Source organism: Pelmatolapia mariae, linkage group LG17, assembly GCF_036321145.2.
Source record: "Pelmatolapia mariae isolate MD_Pm_ZW linkage group LG17, Pm_UMD_F_2, whole genome shotgun sequence".
Taxonomy (NCBI): domain Eukaryota; kingdom Metazoa; phylum Chordata; class Actinopteri; order Cichliformes; family Cichlidae; genus Pelmatolapia; species Pelmatolapia mariae.
The window spans coordinates 25,553,039-25,571,413 of NC_086242.1; the positions used below are offsets into that span (position 1 = coordinate 25,553,039).

The window sequence follows — 18,375 nt, forward strand, 5'->3', positions numbered from 1 at the left end:
TTTGTGATTCTATTTCTGTTCCTGGTTGTCAAGAGATACTTTCAGATTTCACCTCATCCTATCATCTGCAGATTTTCTGTATCAGTCCTCTTTAAAATTTCCTTGTTTCACACACTTGTTTTGACCCCTTCATCTTTTCGTCTCGGCATCGTTCTCCTTATCTTTATCCCTGTTTCTTTATGGATAGATATCGAATGCTTTCATCCTATGAGATGAAAGCAGGCAATACCAAGTTACATGGTGTGTATCTGATTAGACTCCCGCTGTGTTTGTGTTTGTGTGGTATGCTATCTCAGGTAATCCACCACCAACAGTGTCCCTATATAACCTTGATATCTCTCCAGTAAAAAAAATAAAATGAAATAAAAAGATCTTAGATGTTACATTTTAGCACCAACAGTTAAAAGGGTGAAGACCAAGATAAAATAAAATGTACCTGCTTCTATCAGAGATAAAAGAAGAGCTGACAAGCACAGAGCACTTGCTGACTGTGAGCAAGTTACTTTACTCTGAGGTGACTTTGAAAAGTGTTTCAACTGTGGCTGGTTGTCAGCCCCCCTCGTGTGAAGGAGGAGTGAGCCTCAGCAAAACCCTGACATCATATTAGTCTACCAGCAGTGAGTGCCATTAAAAAGCTTTTAATGAGCAGTCTATAGACAATCTACAAGTTCAGAGGAATAGCCAACAGAAAGCAGTAATAATGTGAGGAGTAAATGCAGTTTAAACGTTTGAAAAGGAAACGCAAAAAGATAAAAGAAGAACAATGAAAGAAATTAACTGGAGTCACTGACTGGACCCATCAGACAAAAGAAGGAACAAGAGAAGAAGAGTATGTGTGTTTGGATGAGAGAGGCCATATAGTCAACATGAGCTGCAAAGCAATAATATATAATAGAATGATCATATATTTTATCATTCTGTTGTAAGGAATGACCTTCACCATTGTTTTGTCATTCTGTAGCTTCTTTATTAATCTAATTTTTTGCAGAAGCAAAATGGGATCATAGATCTGTTTGTATTGTTGGGCGCTTAAGACATCATAGCTTAAAAAAAGAATACATCATATTTATGTAGTAAACAAGGATGTTTAAATACAGAAAAACAATTTTTTTTAAATTCATATCAGTTTTATACACTCTTCAATCTGTCAGTCATCACCTGGACAGCTTCCATCACCTGAGGGGGTTCCTTCAAGGCTGAGCACCTCTTGTCTCCTTCCCTTTCACTCTACAGTCTGCAACCATTTCTGTTGGTGAGTGTAGAGGTCAAGCTAACTGATGCAGCACTCCATCATTGCTGCTTCCTTTTTAACAGTCCTTACAGAGCCTGAAGATGTGGTCTGGCTCACTGAATAAATGATGGTCCCACTAAGATCAAACCAGGTGGACTATGTGTCACTGCAGGATCTTTTGGTTGCCACTAAAGTGTCGCCTTAAATCTGACCGTTACTAGCAAAGCCCCCACACAATAACAGCTCCTTCTAAATGATTCATGGTGGGAATGTCACAGGCAGAAACCATCTCTTCTTTTTCTCAGTGTCTGGTAAAGACACAGCAACTGATGAGGGGAGGTGTGCACTACTTGATCTCCGGGAAGCATCTCTGTGACGTCCAAACCTTTTTAAGGCTGGTAACTCCAATGAGCTTATACTCAGCAGGCACTGATTCCCTTCTTTGCTCCTCTTTTTCTGAGCCTTTTTCATAACAGTATTTTGCTGTTTTTAAGACTGCACTTCAAAAAGCCTTAAGAGGGCTTTTGCTCTTATCTTAGCAGTAGCTTGGATCAGCACACCTGACAGCTTTGCTTTCTTCAGTGTTTTTTCTACACTGTGTGTCCAGACTTTTCTCTGGTGCTTTTATGCTGAGCAAACAGCAAAGTCAGAAATGGTAGGTGACTAATTTATCTGACAATTTTAACTTTAACGAATTTCACGCAATAGAAACAAATTGCGGATTATAGATGAAATGTGTACTTCCGAAGAAAGGCTGTATGCAAACACAAAAAGCTAGAAAATATTTTATAATTATGGTTTTATTAATAGTTGAGTTTAAGCAGCTTAACACAAATTGAAATTCGTGACTGGACACAGAGCCAGAAAGTAAATGAAGACAAAGTACTGAAATTACACTTTACATCAATTTTGAAAAGAATTTGCACCACTGTTTTAGGATTCACTAAACAAACATACCTTCACTGTTCCTTTATATTTTCATTAGGTTTTAGCTTGGAGGATTTTAATGACATCACCGATGATTTTTGGTGGTGAAGGCACAACGTGCCCCCCTCTCTGTCACGCTCAATTAGGCATCTTATTTCCCCAAGTCAGACGCCTCAGTTGTGAAGCAGCAATGTTATTTTTCTCTGTCTCGCTCTCTCACTCTCTCACTCTCTCTTTTTCTCACACACACACACACACACACACACACACACACACCCACACACACACACACACACACCCACACACACACACACACACACCAATCATCTCTCCTCCCACCTCACCTCAGCCTTCCCCCCCAACCTCACCATCACCGTCTGATTCCCTGTCTCATCTGATTTACTTCAATTATCCTCTGCAGAAATCAGCTCTTTTGCATTTTGAGTGCCTTTTGTCACATGTGGCATGACCACTTAGAAAGAAAATGGGCCTTCACCCAATGTTTTAATTATCAAATTTCATATCTTTCTGAAAGTATAAGTGCTAACTTTCGAACTGCAGGCTCACACTAAAACAACTGTCCCACAGTTTGCTCCAATATCTCTTCTCCAAGGTCATTTCTCAGAGTAATGACTAAGACGATTTTCGCAGGGATTGCCGCAAGGCAGTTTTTATTTCCCATTACCGCAGAAATATAGCCAGGTTCTAATTAGCCTTTGTCTGGCTTTCTTATGTTATTCATCCAGAGGATTTCACTCTGGCGTCCGCTACCGCACACTGAATGGGAGATTTATTTTAATATCTGCTCAGGCTGCTCACAGGCATGAGCGTCCAACAAGAAGAACACAAAGAAGACACCAATGATATACTGTGAAAATTAAGAAAGTGCCTCAGGCTGTTTTGTACAAACTCCACCTCCTTTACTTACTGAGCCCTGTGGCAGAGCTGCCCAGCTTTTGATTGATTTTCTCTTTCCTTAATTTTTTTAAGGCACACGGACATTAAAGAAGTGCTTTAAAGTTGAACATGTTATCGCATCAGGTGATTGACGTACATGACTAACAATTGCCTTTGCATGTTCACATGCACAGATATTCTAGCCTTTTTCTTTTTGTAAAGCATCAGTAAACCCAAATTCTGTGTTATTGCTGTGCCATTATGTCACAAAGACAGTTTTCTTTCACCAACTAGTTGAAAACACATTTTCCTTCTAGCTTTTTCAATTTTAAGCTGTTAACAAATTCAACAGTCAGATGTTTTACAATGAAGCAGTGAAAAGGAAGGATGAGGTCCTTTTCAGTTAAGTTTGAAATCGTTATCGTAGAGTTGGATCAGAATATATGTAAAAAGATTTTTGGGAGGGGTCTGTATTTAATTTGATTGATTAAGGTGCTCATGACCGTAAAACCCTCAGTTGTAGCCAAATTAAAAACATTTTTGCAAATACCGAGCCAAAATTCCTGCACAGCAAAGAAAAAAAAACCTCCTTACCAGTTTTTTTAATTGCTTGATTGCTGCCAAGGTTATCCTTAATAAATGAAATAATAATTTAAAAACTGCATTTTGTATTTGCTTTGATTATGTTTACCTAATATTAAAATTTGTTTGATCATCTGAAACATGACAAATATGCAAAAAAAAAGTAAGAAATCAGGAAGGTGGCAAATACTTTTTCACAGCGGGGTGTGTGTGTGTGTGTGTGTGTGTGTGTGTGTGTGTGTGGTCATCTGTCAGCGTGATAAACTGCGCTCATGACGTTCAGCATGTTTGTCACGTTCAGGCTGTTCTCATTCCTATTACGCTCGTAATTGGACTTTGAGCTGCTGGTTGATGACTCAGAGCATTACCTCATGGTACAGGTCACCATGTATGTGCTTGTGTGCACGGGTATATTTGTGTGTTTATCAGTGACTCATACTAACAGATGTGTGGTGGCTAAAATGTCTTTGTGTTTGTTTGGGGGGGTTTGTAACCTCAGTCATATTAAGTCTCTTAAGTTTGCAGAAATTGTGAGGTGTCTTTTCTGCACTTCCTTTTTTAATGTTTTCTTAAGATTTCAATTCATTTTAAAAACAAGTAACTTGTTGGTTGGCCTTCAGGTCAAAATTTTTTTTTGTAAAATTAGATATTTTTGCTATATTTGAGTTTAGCAAAAATGTTTTACCCCCTTGATGTGATGACCCTTTATGAGGTTAAGTTGTAAGAGCAATAAAAAGTCACTTTAGGCCTCTTGAAAAACAGAGGAAATATACACTCAGTGCAATTTAATTTTATTTATATAACCTCAGATCTTAACAAGTCACCTCAAGGTGCTTTATATTGTAAGGTAAAGACCCTACAATAATAGAGACAAAACTCCAGCCAGGCTGGGGGTGATGGGAGTAAAACAGGACAAAAGACTCCCTGTACATAGCTTAGCGCTTGCTAAATTGACCATAGATGTCGATGTACATTGATGGATGGATAAATGGACGAATGGATGGAAGTGGGCTGCGTTATAGAGATGCCTTCATTAATTTTCCGCCTTTTGCTCAGACCATTTACATACAAGGGGGAGCAGAATTTAAAATCCAGTGTGCTCAAGTACACTGGCATCACCCTTCTAGTAATAAACATGTATTCAAGTTGTTTCTGAGTGACACTAAAGGCAAGCTTAGACAGTTTTAATAACAGTTGAATTTATGGCCGTGTTTACATATGATAGATGTTTATAATAAATGTACTGACAGTGTATCTTCAAGAAGGATCTTTAAAATCATTCCAGAAACAGTTAATAACAACCGAACTATTGGTTTAAAACAGATGAAGATATGTTGTGTGCCAGATTCCTAAAATTCCTAAAATGCTTATCGTTTGGAGAGCAGTTTTCACTTTCATATATGATAGTAAATGAAACCGGAGGTTATCAAAGCCTTGTTCAGAATTAAATGTTTCTTCTGTGACTAAAACACATACACACACATACTGCCTTCTACCTGTCATCATCTCATATTGTGAAAGTGAGACATGGAAAGGTCAAGGGTATTGCTACTGTTGCTGTTTTGTGTTATTGTAGAGAGAGGTCAGGTGTGGGGGTTGGTTCATGATAGAATAAGAAAAGGGATGAGTCCCGGGAGAAGCACAATACAGAGAAAATGAAGTCCACTGTTGGTGCTAGTATGAACTAAAGGAGACATCACTGTCAGTCTGTCAGGGCATGAATAGCCCCCGAGGACTAATGGAGACTCGCTGCACGGAGCTGGACGAGTAGTGAAGATGCCTGGCTTATTACTGACGCACACATGCTGTCCGTTGGTCTGCCAGCCTCCAGAGGCGTTACCTTTGCGCTGCTCAGTGTGTGCAACCATGTGAGTCTAGAGGATGTCATGGTATTCGGTTGACACCGCTGAAGATGCACGTATGATGAAGACCCCCAGGTCCTGTTACTGTGTGTGAGCACCATCCCTTTTCTCTTCCCCTCTGCTCTGAGCTGACCGAGCCTGTCTGTCACTTCAGTTTCCTGAGGCCTGTTTCTGACAGGGCGGATCTGTTTTTTCAGAATACAAGCCAGCACCAGAACTTCTCTAAATGTTCATCTGTGGAGAAAAAAAAATCTGTCTTTGCTTTATACTAGTTTGTGCTTTTTATGTACGTTACAGAGAATCTTTAAAGAAATTATATTCATTTTTACCATCTGGAGATATGATTTAAAGTTTGGGTCTACTACTTTATACACTAGAGGACCATGACTATCACTATATTACTATCATTAATTCTGACATAGTGAACAGGTGGACTTATGTACTGAATTATTTATGGATGCTCACATGATCCCTTCTCACAAGTATTTGGCTTCAAATGCTAGTGTTTGTGCATCACATGCTCATATTTTTGGTTCCACAGTATACACAGAACAATTTCCTGATGAGCTACATCAAGAGTAACGTGTGACTGTCCTGGAAAGCATATGTTAAACAGTTTAGGCTTTTTGAAAATAATTGTTGCCTGTCAGCACATTTAACTAAAGGCATGCTAAGACTTTAATGGCTTACAGTTGGTGATTATCTCCATTTGCTTTGTTTCAGCCCTGGGCGCTCTCCTGTGTCCTTTGACCATGAGATTATGATGATGAACCATGTGTACAAGGAGAGATTCCCAAAGGTTTGTATTACTGACACACAGTTCCTAAAGAAACTAAAGGAAGTGCTAAAAAAAGGGATGGACAATAGAACAACAATGCAAGAACCTCAGTTTAAGTCTTTGCTTTCAAAGTTGGTCTAGAATCCAAACAACAAGCAGTTAAAAATGTTTAGAGTTCACTACTGTGTGGACACCTGCAAGAATTTGGGGATTTCATCATCTTTAGTACACAGTGTATTTAAAAAAAAAAAAAAAAAAGAATTTACAGATGTTTCTGTGAGCAAGGGACCAGGCTGAGAAGTAGTGCTGAATTGCAGCGTTACATCAAAAACATACCTGATTCTGTAATAAGTGCATGGGCTCAGACACCTTCTGCTTACATTAGTCAATGAACACATTTCATCTCTATAGCTACTAATACAGTTTTAAGCAGTCCTATAAAAACAACAATGGTATTTTGATATTAGTTGTGTTTTTTAGGTTTTCATCATTGACACAGTTTTTGTCATTTTGCCTCTGTACACCACCCCGGTGGATTTTAAATCAGTCTTTCAAGATGTTTCTAAAGCGTAGACGTTCAGCTTTAATTCATGGCATGTTGCTAATATATTGAGTTAACTGTTAAAGAATGTAAATTGCATTATACGTAGTTCAATATTTTAAGATTGTTTTTAAGAAGTGGATAAAAAAAAAAAAAAAGTTTTGGCAGTCAGTGACTGCTGTCTAGAACCCACGGACATCACCATATGCTGCATTTCCTCCATCGAGATGCTCTGCTAGACCTTTACTCAGCTTTAGTTGCTGCATGTTTGTGAATCTTTGTGCAGTCAGTTTAACAACTGAAAATCATGCTCTGTTAGGCTAATATCAGGTCATTGACTTGGTCAAATATCTCATTTCTTTGCCTAGAGAGACTTGGATTGCTTTCACAGTATGTGTTTGTTCATTATCCAGCACCATCAATTTTGCAGCATTTGTCTGAATTTGAGTAGAGAACATAACTTAAAAAAACAAAATAGATGCACCACAGTAATTAATAAAAATTGGTGCTAAGAACATATTCAAAATGAGCATATATTTTGAAGCCCTAATGCAGCACTGCTTTAAAAAATATGTTGTTCGTTACTGTGCAGTAAGGCTGCACATCCACATGTGCAAATTAAGACTCCAGCATGCAGAGATATGCACACGTGTAAAAAAGATCCGGAAACGCTGTCCAATGATCTGGCTGATCAATATGTGGAAGTCTAAGAGATCGATGCGTTTGCTTTGTTTCTATTTTCTATTTAATACAGGATTTATACACAACTGAAATATTATTGCAAGTTGTTTTTATTCAATGAAGCAGCTGCAGTAAGTGCTGTATGAGCAGCATTTTGAAATAAAATACTCTTATTTCTTATTAATATGTGACATTAGTGTTCGTCTCTGTTCCATATTTCTCTCTTTTTTCTTACAGCGACCTGTCCCTTTAAGTATTTGTTCAATTACTGTGACATAGACGAAGTATTATGCTAAAGACTAGAAGTTTAGTGTTTCATTGAGTACATTATTTCAGGCCTGTATCAGACATCATTTTTGAATAATAAATTTTTCAATTAGAAGGGATTTTCCCTTACATATGTGATGATCTTATAGCCGTGCCGTTTACTGTCTCTCCATGTGTCTCACATGAGCGTACCTATGTGTGACTCATCCTTCTCCCCACCCTGTAATTGCCTTCCACCTCCTCCCCTCAGGCGACAGCTCAAATGGAGGAGCGTTTGGCCGAGCTGCTTGCCTCCTCGGCCCCAGAGAAGATTTGCCCATTGGCCGATGGGGTCTTGAGCTTCATTCATCATCAGCTTATAGAGTTGTCCAGAGACTGCCTGGAGAAAAGCAGAGAGGACCTCATCACTTCCCGCTACTTCTACGAACTCCAGGAGAATCTGGAGAAGCTGCTGCAAGATGTAAGTTGATTCACAAGTTTATTCACAGTCCAGCAATAAGCCACTTTTGCTTCCAATTCTTAATCATTCCTTTGAATAAAGCGTGTAAGAGCAATCTAAATATAAGAACTTCATTTGCTTCCAATTGTGTTCCTCATGCACTTCTAAAAAACAAACAAACAGGCAAACAAAAATCAGCTCGGACACTTTTGACCAGGTGTAGACTGCAGTGTTGATTTTAAAGACCTCGAAATGTTTTTATTATTTAACTCTTCTCATTATTTTCCATGCTTGGTTTACTGTGCAACAACTTACAGTGTGACACACACCTTTGTTCACACATTACGATTGCAGGTACTGTCACATGTCTTATGAATGCACAGAGGCTGCCGTTCCTTACAGACCTAAGACTTCCTGGGCTCTCACACATTCCTTCATAAACAGTTTGTATATTTCTGTCAATCAATTTAAATTTACTCGCTTGGTGTGACAAAATTATTTCAGACACCTCATGTCCGTTTACACACGAATATCAACATGACAGAGCACAGAAATGTACTTACACATGTGTGAGTGGTGGTGACATCTCTATTAGCTCAGTTTTCGGGGGCCTGAGGGTGTGATATTGTGGCTCCCACAGGCCTCTTATTGACCTTCTGTTCTACTGGGACACATAAACACAAGATATCTCAATCATAGACACACACATATATGCAGGCAAGCACACACACACTCTCCGATTTTAATTTCACACTTCAGTGGTCACTGGGGACTGATGGATGACTCTCCCAGACGCAAGGAGGTGCAGTGGAAAGGTTTTGGGATGGCTGAGGATTGGAGGGGATTCCTCTGCTTTCGATTGGCCAGCAGGTTCACAGAGGAAAGGGGAGGTGGATGTACATGCATGAAGCCTGTTCAAAGGCTTTTGGAGGGTGCGAGGAACTCAGGTTGTGCACATCTGGAGAAGCGCTCCCAGCTCAGATGGCAATGCAGCAATGCGGGCTGAATGATGACATCACCAATTAGGCGACATTAGACTGTTTTTTTTTCTTCTGTTTTTTGTAATATAGCCAAGTGCAGCAGCAGGTGAAGCAGACCTACAGCTCAGAAAATGAATTTGTGAGCAGGTGGATGCAGGTGTGAAGACAACCTCAGCACGTGTTTCATTTATGGGAGTTCCACGTAATTTTTGTGGGTGTTTGTCCGAGACATGTATCGCACCTCGTGGCAGAGGAGGCTGGAAGAAGAGGAGGTGGAGGAGGTGATAAGGAGGAGCGAGTGGAAGGTGTTCATGGACTGCTGGGAGGAGGAAGGGACAGATGCCGACTTTACAGTTGAGTCAATTTCGGTTTGATTCAGTGTAGCTTTATTGAGACGTTGAGACTCGGTTGCATTGTTGTTGAGGATCAGACTCAAAGGTAAACTGAATGTTGCTGATATGATGTCATACCTCAGGAGTTGCCTGCACTACTTTCTCTGGCTTTAATAGCTTGTAACTTAAATAAATGTAAATTGTTCTACAAGCAAAGCCTTTGAAAGGTTCATAAAAGAGAAGTGAGCATGCTTCAGAGGATGATGACAAATACACCCATATTGTAATTGTTGTAATCAGCTAGTTGCTTTGTGTCAGACAATACTAGGGTTGTATTATACTTACCCCTTATCTGCAAGTTGAGTCTAACTAGTGTTCTGTGGCATTAAGTGCGACTTTGTGAGCAATTTATTCCCAAATGCTGCTGTTGTTGGCTCAAAAGTCAGCTCAGAAAGCTGATGCATTATCTGATATTTACTATTTTAACAGGAGAGATCTCAACAGAGAGTTAATCTAGTTTTTCATTCATTATATTTCTAAATATAATTACATCAGAATTGATCATTTTGCCTGATGTAGTGAATGTCATTCATCTTGTCCATCTTAACTGCTTATCCAACTGGAATCAATGCCATCTTTATTGGGCAAATTGGGCGAAGTGTATGCCTTGGACAGGTGACCTGACCATCACAAATCCAGTGACTCAAAAACCAAAAGGAACACCTTAAATGAAGGCTTTTTATCCCGAGATAACTTGATCACTAAAATAAATCAGGCGTTCTTTTTCTTCCATGGCCCTCCATCTCAACCTATCCCTCCTCTGTCACACCAACCCTCAGCATATACACCTTCACTAAATCCATGAATCTTCTCTGTGGTTCCTCTTTTCCTCCTGCCTGGTGACTCCATCTTGAACATCCTTTGTCCAGTATAGCTACTATCCCATCAATGCAAATATTAAAACAATCTCAACCCTGCCTGTCTAACTTTGTTTCCCTTAAAAACAGAGAAACACTGTCGAAAAGTCTAAAAAACAAACTGCGTGAAGCTTGATGGTTTCACTTTCCCCTGTAGTGAGATTTCTGTGTGCCACTCCGTGGGCGTGAGTGAAGTGGAATTTAATCAGCTGAAGCTGGAAAATGACAAAACTCAACAGAAACTTGCCATTTGATAAACTGACCCTGTAATTTTACAGGAATAATGGTAACAAAAATAATAGTTTGTATGTTCTCTCAGTGGCTTTTTACTATGCTTCACTGCACTTTACATGAGCCAATTACAGAGTAACCTTGAGAAATGAGCCTTTCTCATTTTTGAAAAGCTGGTTTGATGAAACCATTTCCCCTTGTTTTTCATTTTTACCAGCCTACACCTTTTGGTTTCTGCAATTATCAGTCCTTCTCCTTTATCATCATTCCTTATCCCCTTCTTTGGTGTCCTTTCTTTCCTTTCCTTGTGTCATGACCTCATTACAAAATTCACAGGAGGCCGACTAAACTCTCCTCCTCCTGTCATTCTCTTGTCTTTTTCTGTCCTCCACCTTCAGCCCTCTCCTTTGGCTCATACTCACTTCCTCTTGGTCATCTATCCCTGTCACAAGGCCTTAGTGACCTGTCTGGCGGTCACTATGGCAACCTCCATCCAGGACATCCTCTGCTGGAACCCCTGGGAGACCCTGTTAGACTCCTGGAGGTCACCTGAGGGCAGAGGGTTGTAGAAAGCTATCTCAGCTCTAGTGATCTGTCACTAAGTGTCCATCCTTCACTCTGAACCTTCAACAGATTTGCCACAAGCCATACACAGCTGCAAACATCTGCTTTTAATAGTCTTTTAGCTGAATTCAGGTACAAATGTGACCTGCTTGGAGGAAATGATGTATGGTCTCTGTTAAGCATGAGAAAAAGATCTTTTCTTCCATATGTTATTGTGTTAAATAAATTAAATTGAATTGAACTGAATTAACACCAGAAATTCACATTAAATCATTCTTAAACATCTCTCATTCACTTTTTCATGACTGCTTGTGGTGGTACTTTTCAAATGAATAAAAGCAAAGAAAATGGAATTTGAAGTGAAGGAAAAGCAGCTCACAGGGATCTGTGACTTTGTTCCACTGTACTGAGTGTTGCTGTGTGATGACATCATTTCTGTACACCATGTATTGTGATATTGTTGTATTAGGTTATCTGTGATCCCCACGTCTCTCTGTTAGACTTAATGAATTTACCTCTGATCTTAAAAAAAACTTGCATTTTTTAAATAAAAAAAGGACATAAATATAATTTATTTATTTTATATTTGCAGAAATGCAGCTAAGGTTGTGAACATTTTACAGTAAGATACTGCCAAATTATATGTACTTACATGTACTTCCCTTTAAACAAAATTGAAGCTTAGTTAAGCAAAAACGGTTATTGTACCATTTGTTAAAATAAATAAATGAACCTGAAAAGTCCTTAAACATTTGGTGAGACCACTTTCACTGCCAACAGTTTCCAGCATTTCCTGAATTTCAGTCTTAAATTAGGATTAAATTAGTTTAATTAAGTCTTACTAAGTATATTTACTCCAGGGCTATATAATATGCTTCACTGGTAATCGGAATTATAGCATGTTTTACAGTATTCATTTCACACCAGCCTTGATGATTCACAAGAAATTAAATTTGTTAATGAAAATTAGTTGATCTTTTTCAATATAAGTGAAATGATCAACTAATTTCTTCTCTGTTGACGAGACGAGCAGTGCTCCGCTGATGAAGACAAAGGATCTTGAAGATGAAGTTTTTGGCATCAGTTGTAATAACTGTGTGTATCGCTTAGCATGGTTAATCGCTATGCGTTTACCAAACATAAAAGTCCAATCCACGTCATTCTAGCATAATAGAATAAATTTGTAATACACTAAAATCTATAAATTAGATCACACTGTGCATGTGGATTCAAGATGTTAAAGGACTTGTATGTATGCTGTGTACCCACCAGGGAGTCACTTCATGTTAACCACACAGTGTTAAAATATGCCGGCTGTCTCTTTCTCACATAGTCTCTGGATAATTAGTCTCTATGTAGTGGGAGCCTATCCCTCAGCTGTCCATTACCACCGATCACTGGTCCTTACAGTAACCACACATGCACGCACACACACACACACACACACACACACACACACACACACACACACACATGTCTGGTTTGCTATCCTCGTGGGGACATCCCATTGACACAATGCTTTCCCTAGCCCCTTACCCTAACCCTAACCATTAAAAATGAATGCCTAACCCTAACCCTTACCCTAAACCTAACCATAACCTAATTGTAGCCCTGACAGTAAAACCGCATTTTGAGTGTGAAAATTGCTTTCAACCCCGAGGGGACCTGGATTTTGGTCCCCACGGTGCAGAAAGTCCCCACCAGGATAGTAAAAGTCAGATTTTGGTCCCCACCAGGATAGTACGAACCCGTACACACATACACACACACACACACACACACACACACACACACACACGCACATACATAATATTCCATCTCCTTTATACTTACATACATATAGTAGAATACCAATACAGTAGATATTCACTCCCTCCCTCCCTCCCTCCAGGTTTCATTACAGTTATAAATAATTCAAGAGATAATTCAAGGGTGGTGGTGGTGGTGGTGGTGGGGTTATAGGGGCCCCCGGGCCCTCTGCATCTGTCAGACAAACAACAACCTGTCAGCCACGCTTTGTTTATGAGCAGCCGCCTCCCCTGTGTTACCCCGCCTGACACATACATACATTATAAAAACATGCATACATGCCACATTCATAAATGTGTGCACATATGAAACCACATGTACACAGTTTTTCTTTAATTATTTTATTTTGTTACAGTGGCAGATTTGTCACCACACACACACACACACACACAGATGCACTTTATTTCTACCCCATTTCTTTCCAGGGGTCAGTGTTTGCTCCAGCTGCATCTCCAGTCAGTTACAACGGATTGCTGAGTAAATTGCTCTGTCTCCGTGCTGGCAGACATTTCATGGTGGATACGAAGGAGTGAGGCAGAGGTCATTTCTGATTTAGATTACCTCTCAGGTGTCAATGAAAGAAGGACTCCACCATCTGTTCATCCTCATGGCTGTTCTGCTTTGTTTATGAAGGACAAATCCAGCACAAGAGACGTTTTCTATACAGTCCAAGGTCATCAAAGTTCACACTGATGAATTATTGTCCTGTCCTGACAGATACGAGTTGTTTGTTTGTTAGTTGTTTTTTTTGTTGTTATTGTTTTTTTCTTGCCTATTTGAATTTAATATCGCAAAGAATATTTGTAATAATTATTCTTTGTACACTTTTTGCTTTAACCCTGAGTCCTCTTGTGTTCTCTTTAAGGCTCATGAGCGTTCTGAAAGCATAGAGGTTACCTTTGTCACACAACTTGTCAAGAAGCTGATGATCATAATCGCCCGGCCCGCACGTCTGCTCGAGTGTCTGGTAAGAAAGACCTTCACAGACCTTCCAGATGATTTTTAATTAATTTTTAATTTAATTATGAAGCTTATTCACCTTTTTCACCAAACCTTGCCCTGCTTGCTTATCCTCAACAGCTACTGAGTCCTTTTTGCATTTCAGTTATTAGTATTAACTGGAATTGTTTTTTTCATACTGTTCAGATTCACTCCATAAATGCTTGAAAAATGCAATTTAGAGCTTTCTGCTCCTTTGTGGAAATTTAAGCCAATAAATTAATTTATGGGTATTTCAAAACAGTCTAATGTACACACATGCTCACACATTAACACCTCTCAGCAACATTATGTTTAGACAACAGCAGAGCTTCTTTTTCTTTCTCTGTCACCTATTCGAACTTCTCTCAGAGGACCTCCATGATTTTGGGATGAGATTAGGGATGGGAGTTGATACAAATTTAGTGATTCCATTATTGATATCACTTATCGATTGTCATTAGGGTCTCATTGGCTCTGCTTTGAGAGTCACCACCATAACATACAAACTAAAAAATTACATACATAGGTGTGTAAGCAGCATAATGTTGTTGTTTCTGTCCTGGAAGCAGTTTTCCACTTTACCATTTATCTCGTCCTTTTGTACGATAAAAAAAAAGTCCGTATCCACACTCCTAAACTGTGTCATTGTTTTCCTCCTCTGACACGTGAACTGAAATCAGCGGATTGTAGTGCGAGTGCAAAAACCGATAAGTGGGATCGATAGGCAGGCAGGCTAACAATTCCAAGGAATTGGACTACTGGGAACTAGTTCTCTACAAGAACCGGTTCTCAATTTGTATCCCTGGATGAGATGGTTCACATTTTCAGCCTAATAGATGGAACCAGCAATTAGTGAGCCCAGGAGTTTGACATTAGGGAAAAGAATGGGAAAAGGGGAAAGAAAGAAAGATGTGGAGTGCAGAAGACAGGGATAATTGGAGGGGCAGTAGAGGATGAGGAAGAGGAGGACAAGAGGGGAGGTTTCCCCAGTCCTCACATCAGTAGTTTTGACTAATTGCATACAGCTGAAGCTGTGACACTGGACAGGATGGGTTTTTACAAATGAAAGCACAGAGAGAGAAGAGGGGGCAGGAAGTGTTTATGTGTGTCCACAAGAAGGGAATAATCAGGCACTATGTCTTAGTCAGAGGACACAGAAGTTTCTGCCCAGCAAAACCTCCTGTCCTATCTGCAGCACCACCCAAGTCTTCACTCTGTGATTGCTTTAGAATCACACAGAAGGTTTAGATTGTGTTTTTTTTTCTTCTGTGCAGCGCTGTTGTTGGGGCAACTCACTTTAAATCAGAGTTGAATATCTTGATCTAATAAGATAACCAGATGAATTTCTGTTTCTCTCTGTGTCTAGACTCAAACAGGACTGGAGCATTTTGTGCTAAATTATGATATTTTGTTACCGGAGAATTATCACAGATACAGAACTACACAAAGAAGTCTTCAGATTATATGTTATTGTTTATTGTTGTTATTGCAAGGCAAAAGACTGAACAGCTAATAAAAGTCTGGACAGGTCAAGGCTTTCAACCTTTTTAAATTCACATGTGTCATGGCTGTCATAACAACTTACACACCTGAGATTGTAGGAACCATTTTGGCACCAAAACAAGTAGATTCTCATTCTGTTATTACTTGATTTTGAACCTTAAGCTTTGATTTGTCTCTTCCATTCTCTCTTTATGCCACTCCTGCTTCATGACCTCCTTCCACTCTCCCTCCTTTGCAGGAGTTTGATCCTGAGGAGTTCTACCACTTGTTGGAAGCAGCTGAAGGCCATGCAAAAGAAGGCCAGGGCATTAAGTCTGACATTCCCCGATACATCATCAGCCAGCTGGGCCTCACCAGGGACCCTCTGGAGGGTAACATCAGCAAACATCAAATATTTCTTATTTAACTGGTTAACTGCTGTCTTTTTCTTTGCCCTCCTCGGTTCCTCTTTCTCCTGGTCATTGATCCTTGTGTCTCATTGTAGAAATGACTCAGCTCAGCAGCTATGATAGTGGAAACCCAGAAACCCCAGAGACAGATGATTCAGTTGACGTGAGTATACAATGAAGGAGTGTTAAATAGGAATCTGTGAAAGTAGACCAAAAATGTAATCAGTGTAATTGACTTTAATTTTAATCATCTAATCAATTTGAAATAACTTTTCCAGCAACTTGTAGATTCAGAAACATACAAAAGGGTGAATTTTACTAATCATTTATGAAAATACAGTAAAGATTTTTTTGAATTTTTCTTTTGTTTTTTCATTTACTAGACATGGTTCTTCTCTTTGGGTTGAAAACCTTTCATGTTTTTTGCTTTTGTGTTTCAGACTCGAGTAGCCACAGTCCCAGCAGGATCACCACAGACTAAAGCCAAAACCCCTCGAGAGGAGGACTTTGAAAATATCAAGCTCATCAGTAATGGAGCCTATGGGTACAACAGCATTCAAACCATCTCTCTGTCTGTATTTTTAATATATGATAAGTTCTTTGTAAAACCTGAATACCTTTCTTGTCCTGTGTAGGGCTGTGTTTCTCGTACGTCACAAGGAGACCAGGCAACGATTTGCTATGAAGAAGATCAACAAGCAGAACTTGATCCTGAGGAACCAGATCCAGCAGGCCTTTGTAGAGCGAGACATACTAACATTTGCTGAGAACCCCTTTGTTGTCTCAATGTTCTGTTCTTTCGAGACCAGGAGACACTTGTGCATGGTGATGGAGTATGTGGAGGGTAAGATAATTACTAGTTGTCATTAGTGGTGGTAGTAGTATTATGTTGTCTAACATTGCAACTCTCATGTGTCATCTATAGGTGGCGACTGTGCCACACTCCTGAAGAATATCAGAGCCTTGCCTGTGGATATGGCCCGTATGTACTTTGCTGAAACTGTCCTCGCCTTAGAATATCTTCACAATTATGGCATCGTGCACAGAGACCTCAAGCCTGACAAGTAAGACTCAGATAACTAAAATAGGGATATCCACTCGGCATGGCATCACACTGTACCATGACTAAACAATACTGCCTGAAGCTGAATTTTATAGAGCAGTCTGAAGCCTTTTTCAGTGTTTTTTCGCAGTAATTACTTTAACATAAGTTGCTCATATGTGTTTTCTTTGTTTATGATTTTGTTGATTATTGTTATTACTAAGGTTAGAAACTAATAGAAATAGTGCACTGTTTTCCCAACATTTGCTGTCTGGACAGAAACTTTCAATTTTCTCTCGTGCAGTCTTCTCATCACATCTATGGGACACATCAAGCTGACGGACTTTGGCCTCTCTAAAATCGGTTTGATGAGTTTGACCACAAATCTGTATGAAGGACACATAGAGAAAGACACCAGAGAGTTTCTGGATAAACAGGTATGAGCTTATTTCTTTTCCCTTTTAAGGCTTATGTATTTATGTTATGACTGACTGTGAAACTGCACACTCACATTTGTCATTCAGAAGTTGTTAGTCAGTGAGCATACCCCCGATTCCTTTCTTAAACTTTGAATTATGTCAGTTTACAAAATGAATTTGATGTTTTATTCCGTATGTATGATAAACTCAGCAGAAAGGTTTTACAGAGACAAAGCCTAAGGGCAGTGTTTGCATGTTTGCATAGTGTTGGCTTCACTTTTCAGACCCAGAAGTTATGCCTGTCTTTTCCTTAACAAAACAGAATAAATACTTTTTTGTGTGTGTTTTTCATGTACTGAGCTAACGTTCTGCTTTTGCAGGTTTGTGGCACTCCAGAGTACATCGCCCCCGAGGTGATTCTCCGTCAGGGCTACGGCAAGCCGGTGGACTGGTGGGCAATGGGAGTCATCCTGTATGAGTTCCTGGTGGGCTGCGCTCCCTTTTTCGGAGACACTCCGGAGGAGCTCTTTGGTCAGGTTATCAGTGGTGAGTACATCACCTGTTCATAACTTTTTATTAATGTTGTACTTTGTAAAATCAGGAGTATCCCAATATATAAGGTGCCACAAAGTTGTTGTAGTTCAAAGGGTTTTTAATAATGCAAGAATAATTTACTAAACCAAACAGAAAAAGGAGGAGTGAAGACAAAGGTGGGCAGTAGAGGAGGAGAGTCAGCCAGGCTCCCATAGTTTAATATGCTCATAGGTGAGCATCACAGTCGGTGGTTAGTAAGGCTGAAAGAGAAAGAGGGTGAAGGTTAATGATGATCATCACAATAAACAAGAATTGAAGGATAAGAAGAAATACATGCAGAGTGTAATTTGGCTTTCACTTACATATTCATACTTAATAGATAAAAACATATAATACACATTAATCTATCAATCCATCACTAGGGATGGGCATTGATTAGACTTTAGCAATTTCGATTCCTTTCCGATTC

The 18,375-nt window shown here is 39.5% G+C and overlaps 1 protein-coding gene across 7 annotated transcripts in view; it reads left to right on the forward strand.

Moving 5' to 3' along the window:
- Positions 1 to 18,375, forward strand: part of mast2 (microtubule associated serine/threonine kinase 2) — a 155,781-nt gene that overhangs the window by 121,475 nt on the left and 15,931 nt on the right. For all 7 annotated transcript variants that reach the window (XM_063500919.1, XM_063500920.1, XM_063500921.1 and 4 more), the window contains 10 exons: positions 6,223 to 6,298; positions 8,017 to 8,226; positions 13,904 to 14,005; positions 15,761 to 15,893; positions 16,007 to 16,074; positions 16,352 to 16,455; positions 16,547 to 16,755; positions 16,837 to 16,975; positions 17,258 to 17,390; positions 17,753 to 17,918. In XM_063500919.1, the coding sequence (XP_063356989.1) occupies positions 6,223 to 6,298; positions 8,017 to 8,226; positions 13,904 to 14,005; positions 15,761 to 15,893; positions 16,007 to 16,074; positions 16,352 to 16,455; positions 16,547 to 16,755; positions 16,837 to 16,975; positions 17,258 to 17,390; positions 17,753 to 17,918 (1,340 nt within the window). The remainder of the gene's footprint in view (positions 1 to 6,222; positions 6,299 to 8,016; positions 8,227 to 13,903; positions 14,006 to 15,760; positions 15,894 to 16,006; positions 16,075 to 16,351; positions 16,456 to 16,546; positions 16,756 to 16,836; positions 16,976 to 17,257; positions 17,391 to 17,752; positions 17,919 to 18,375) is intronic.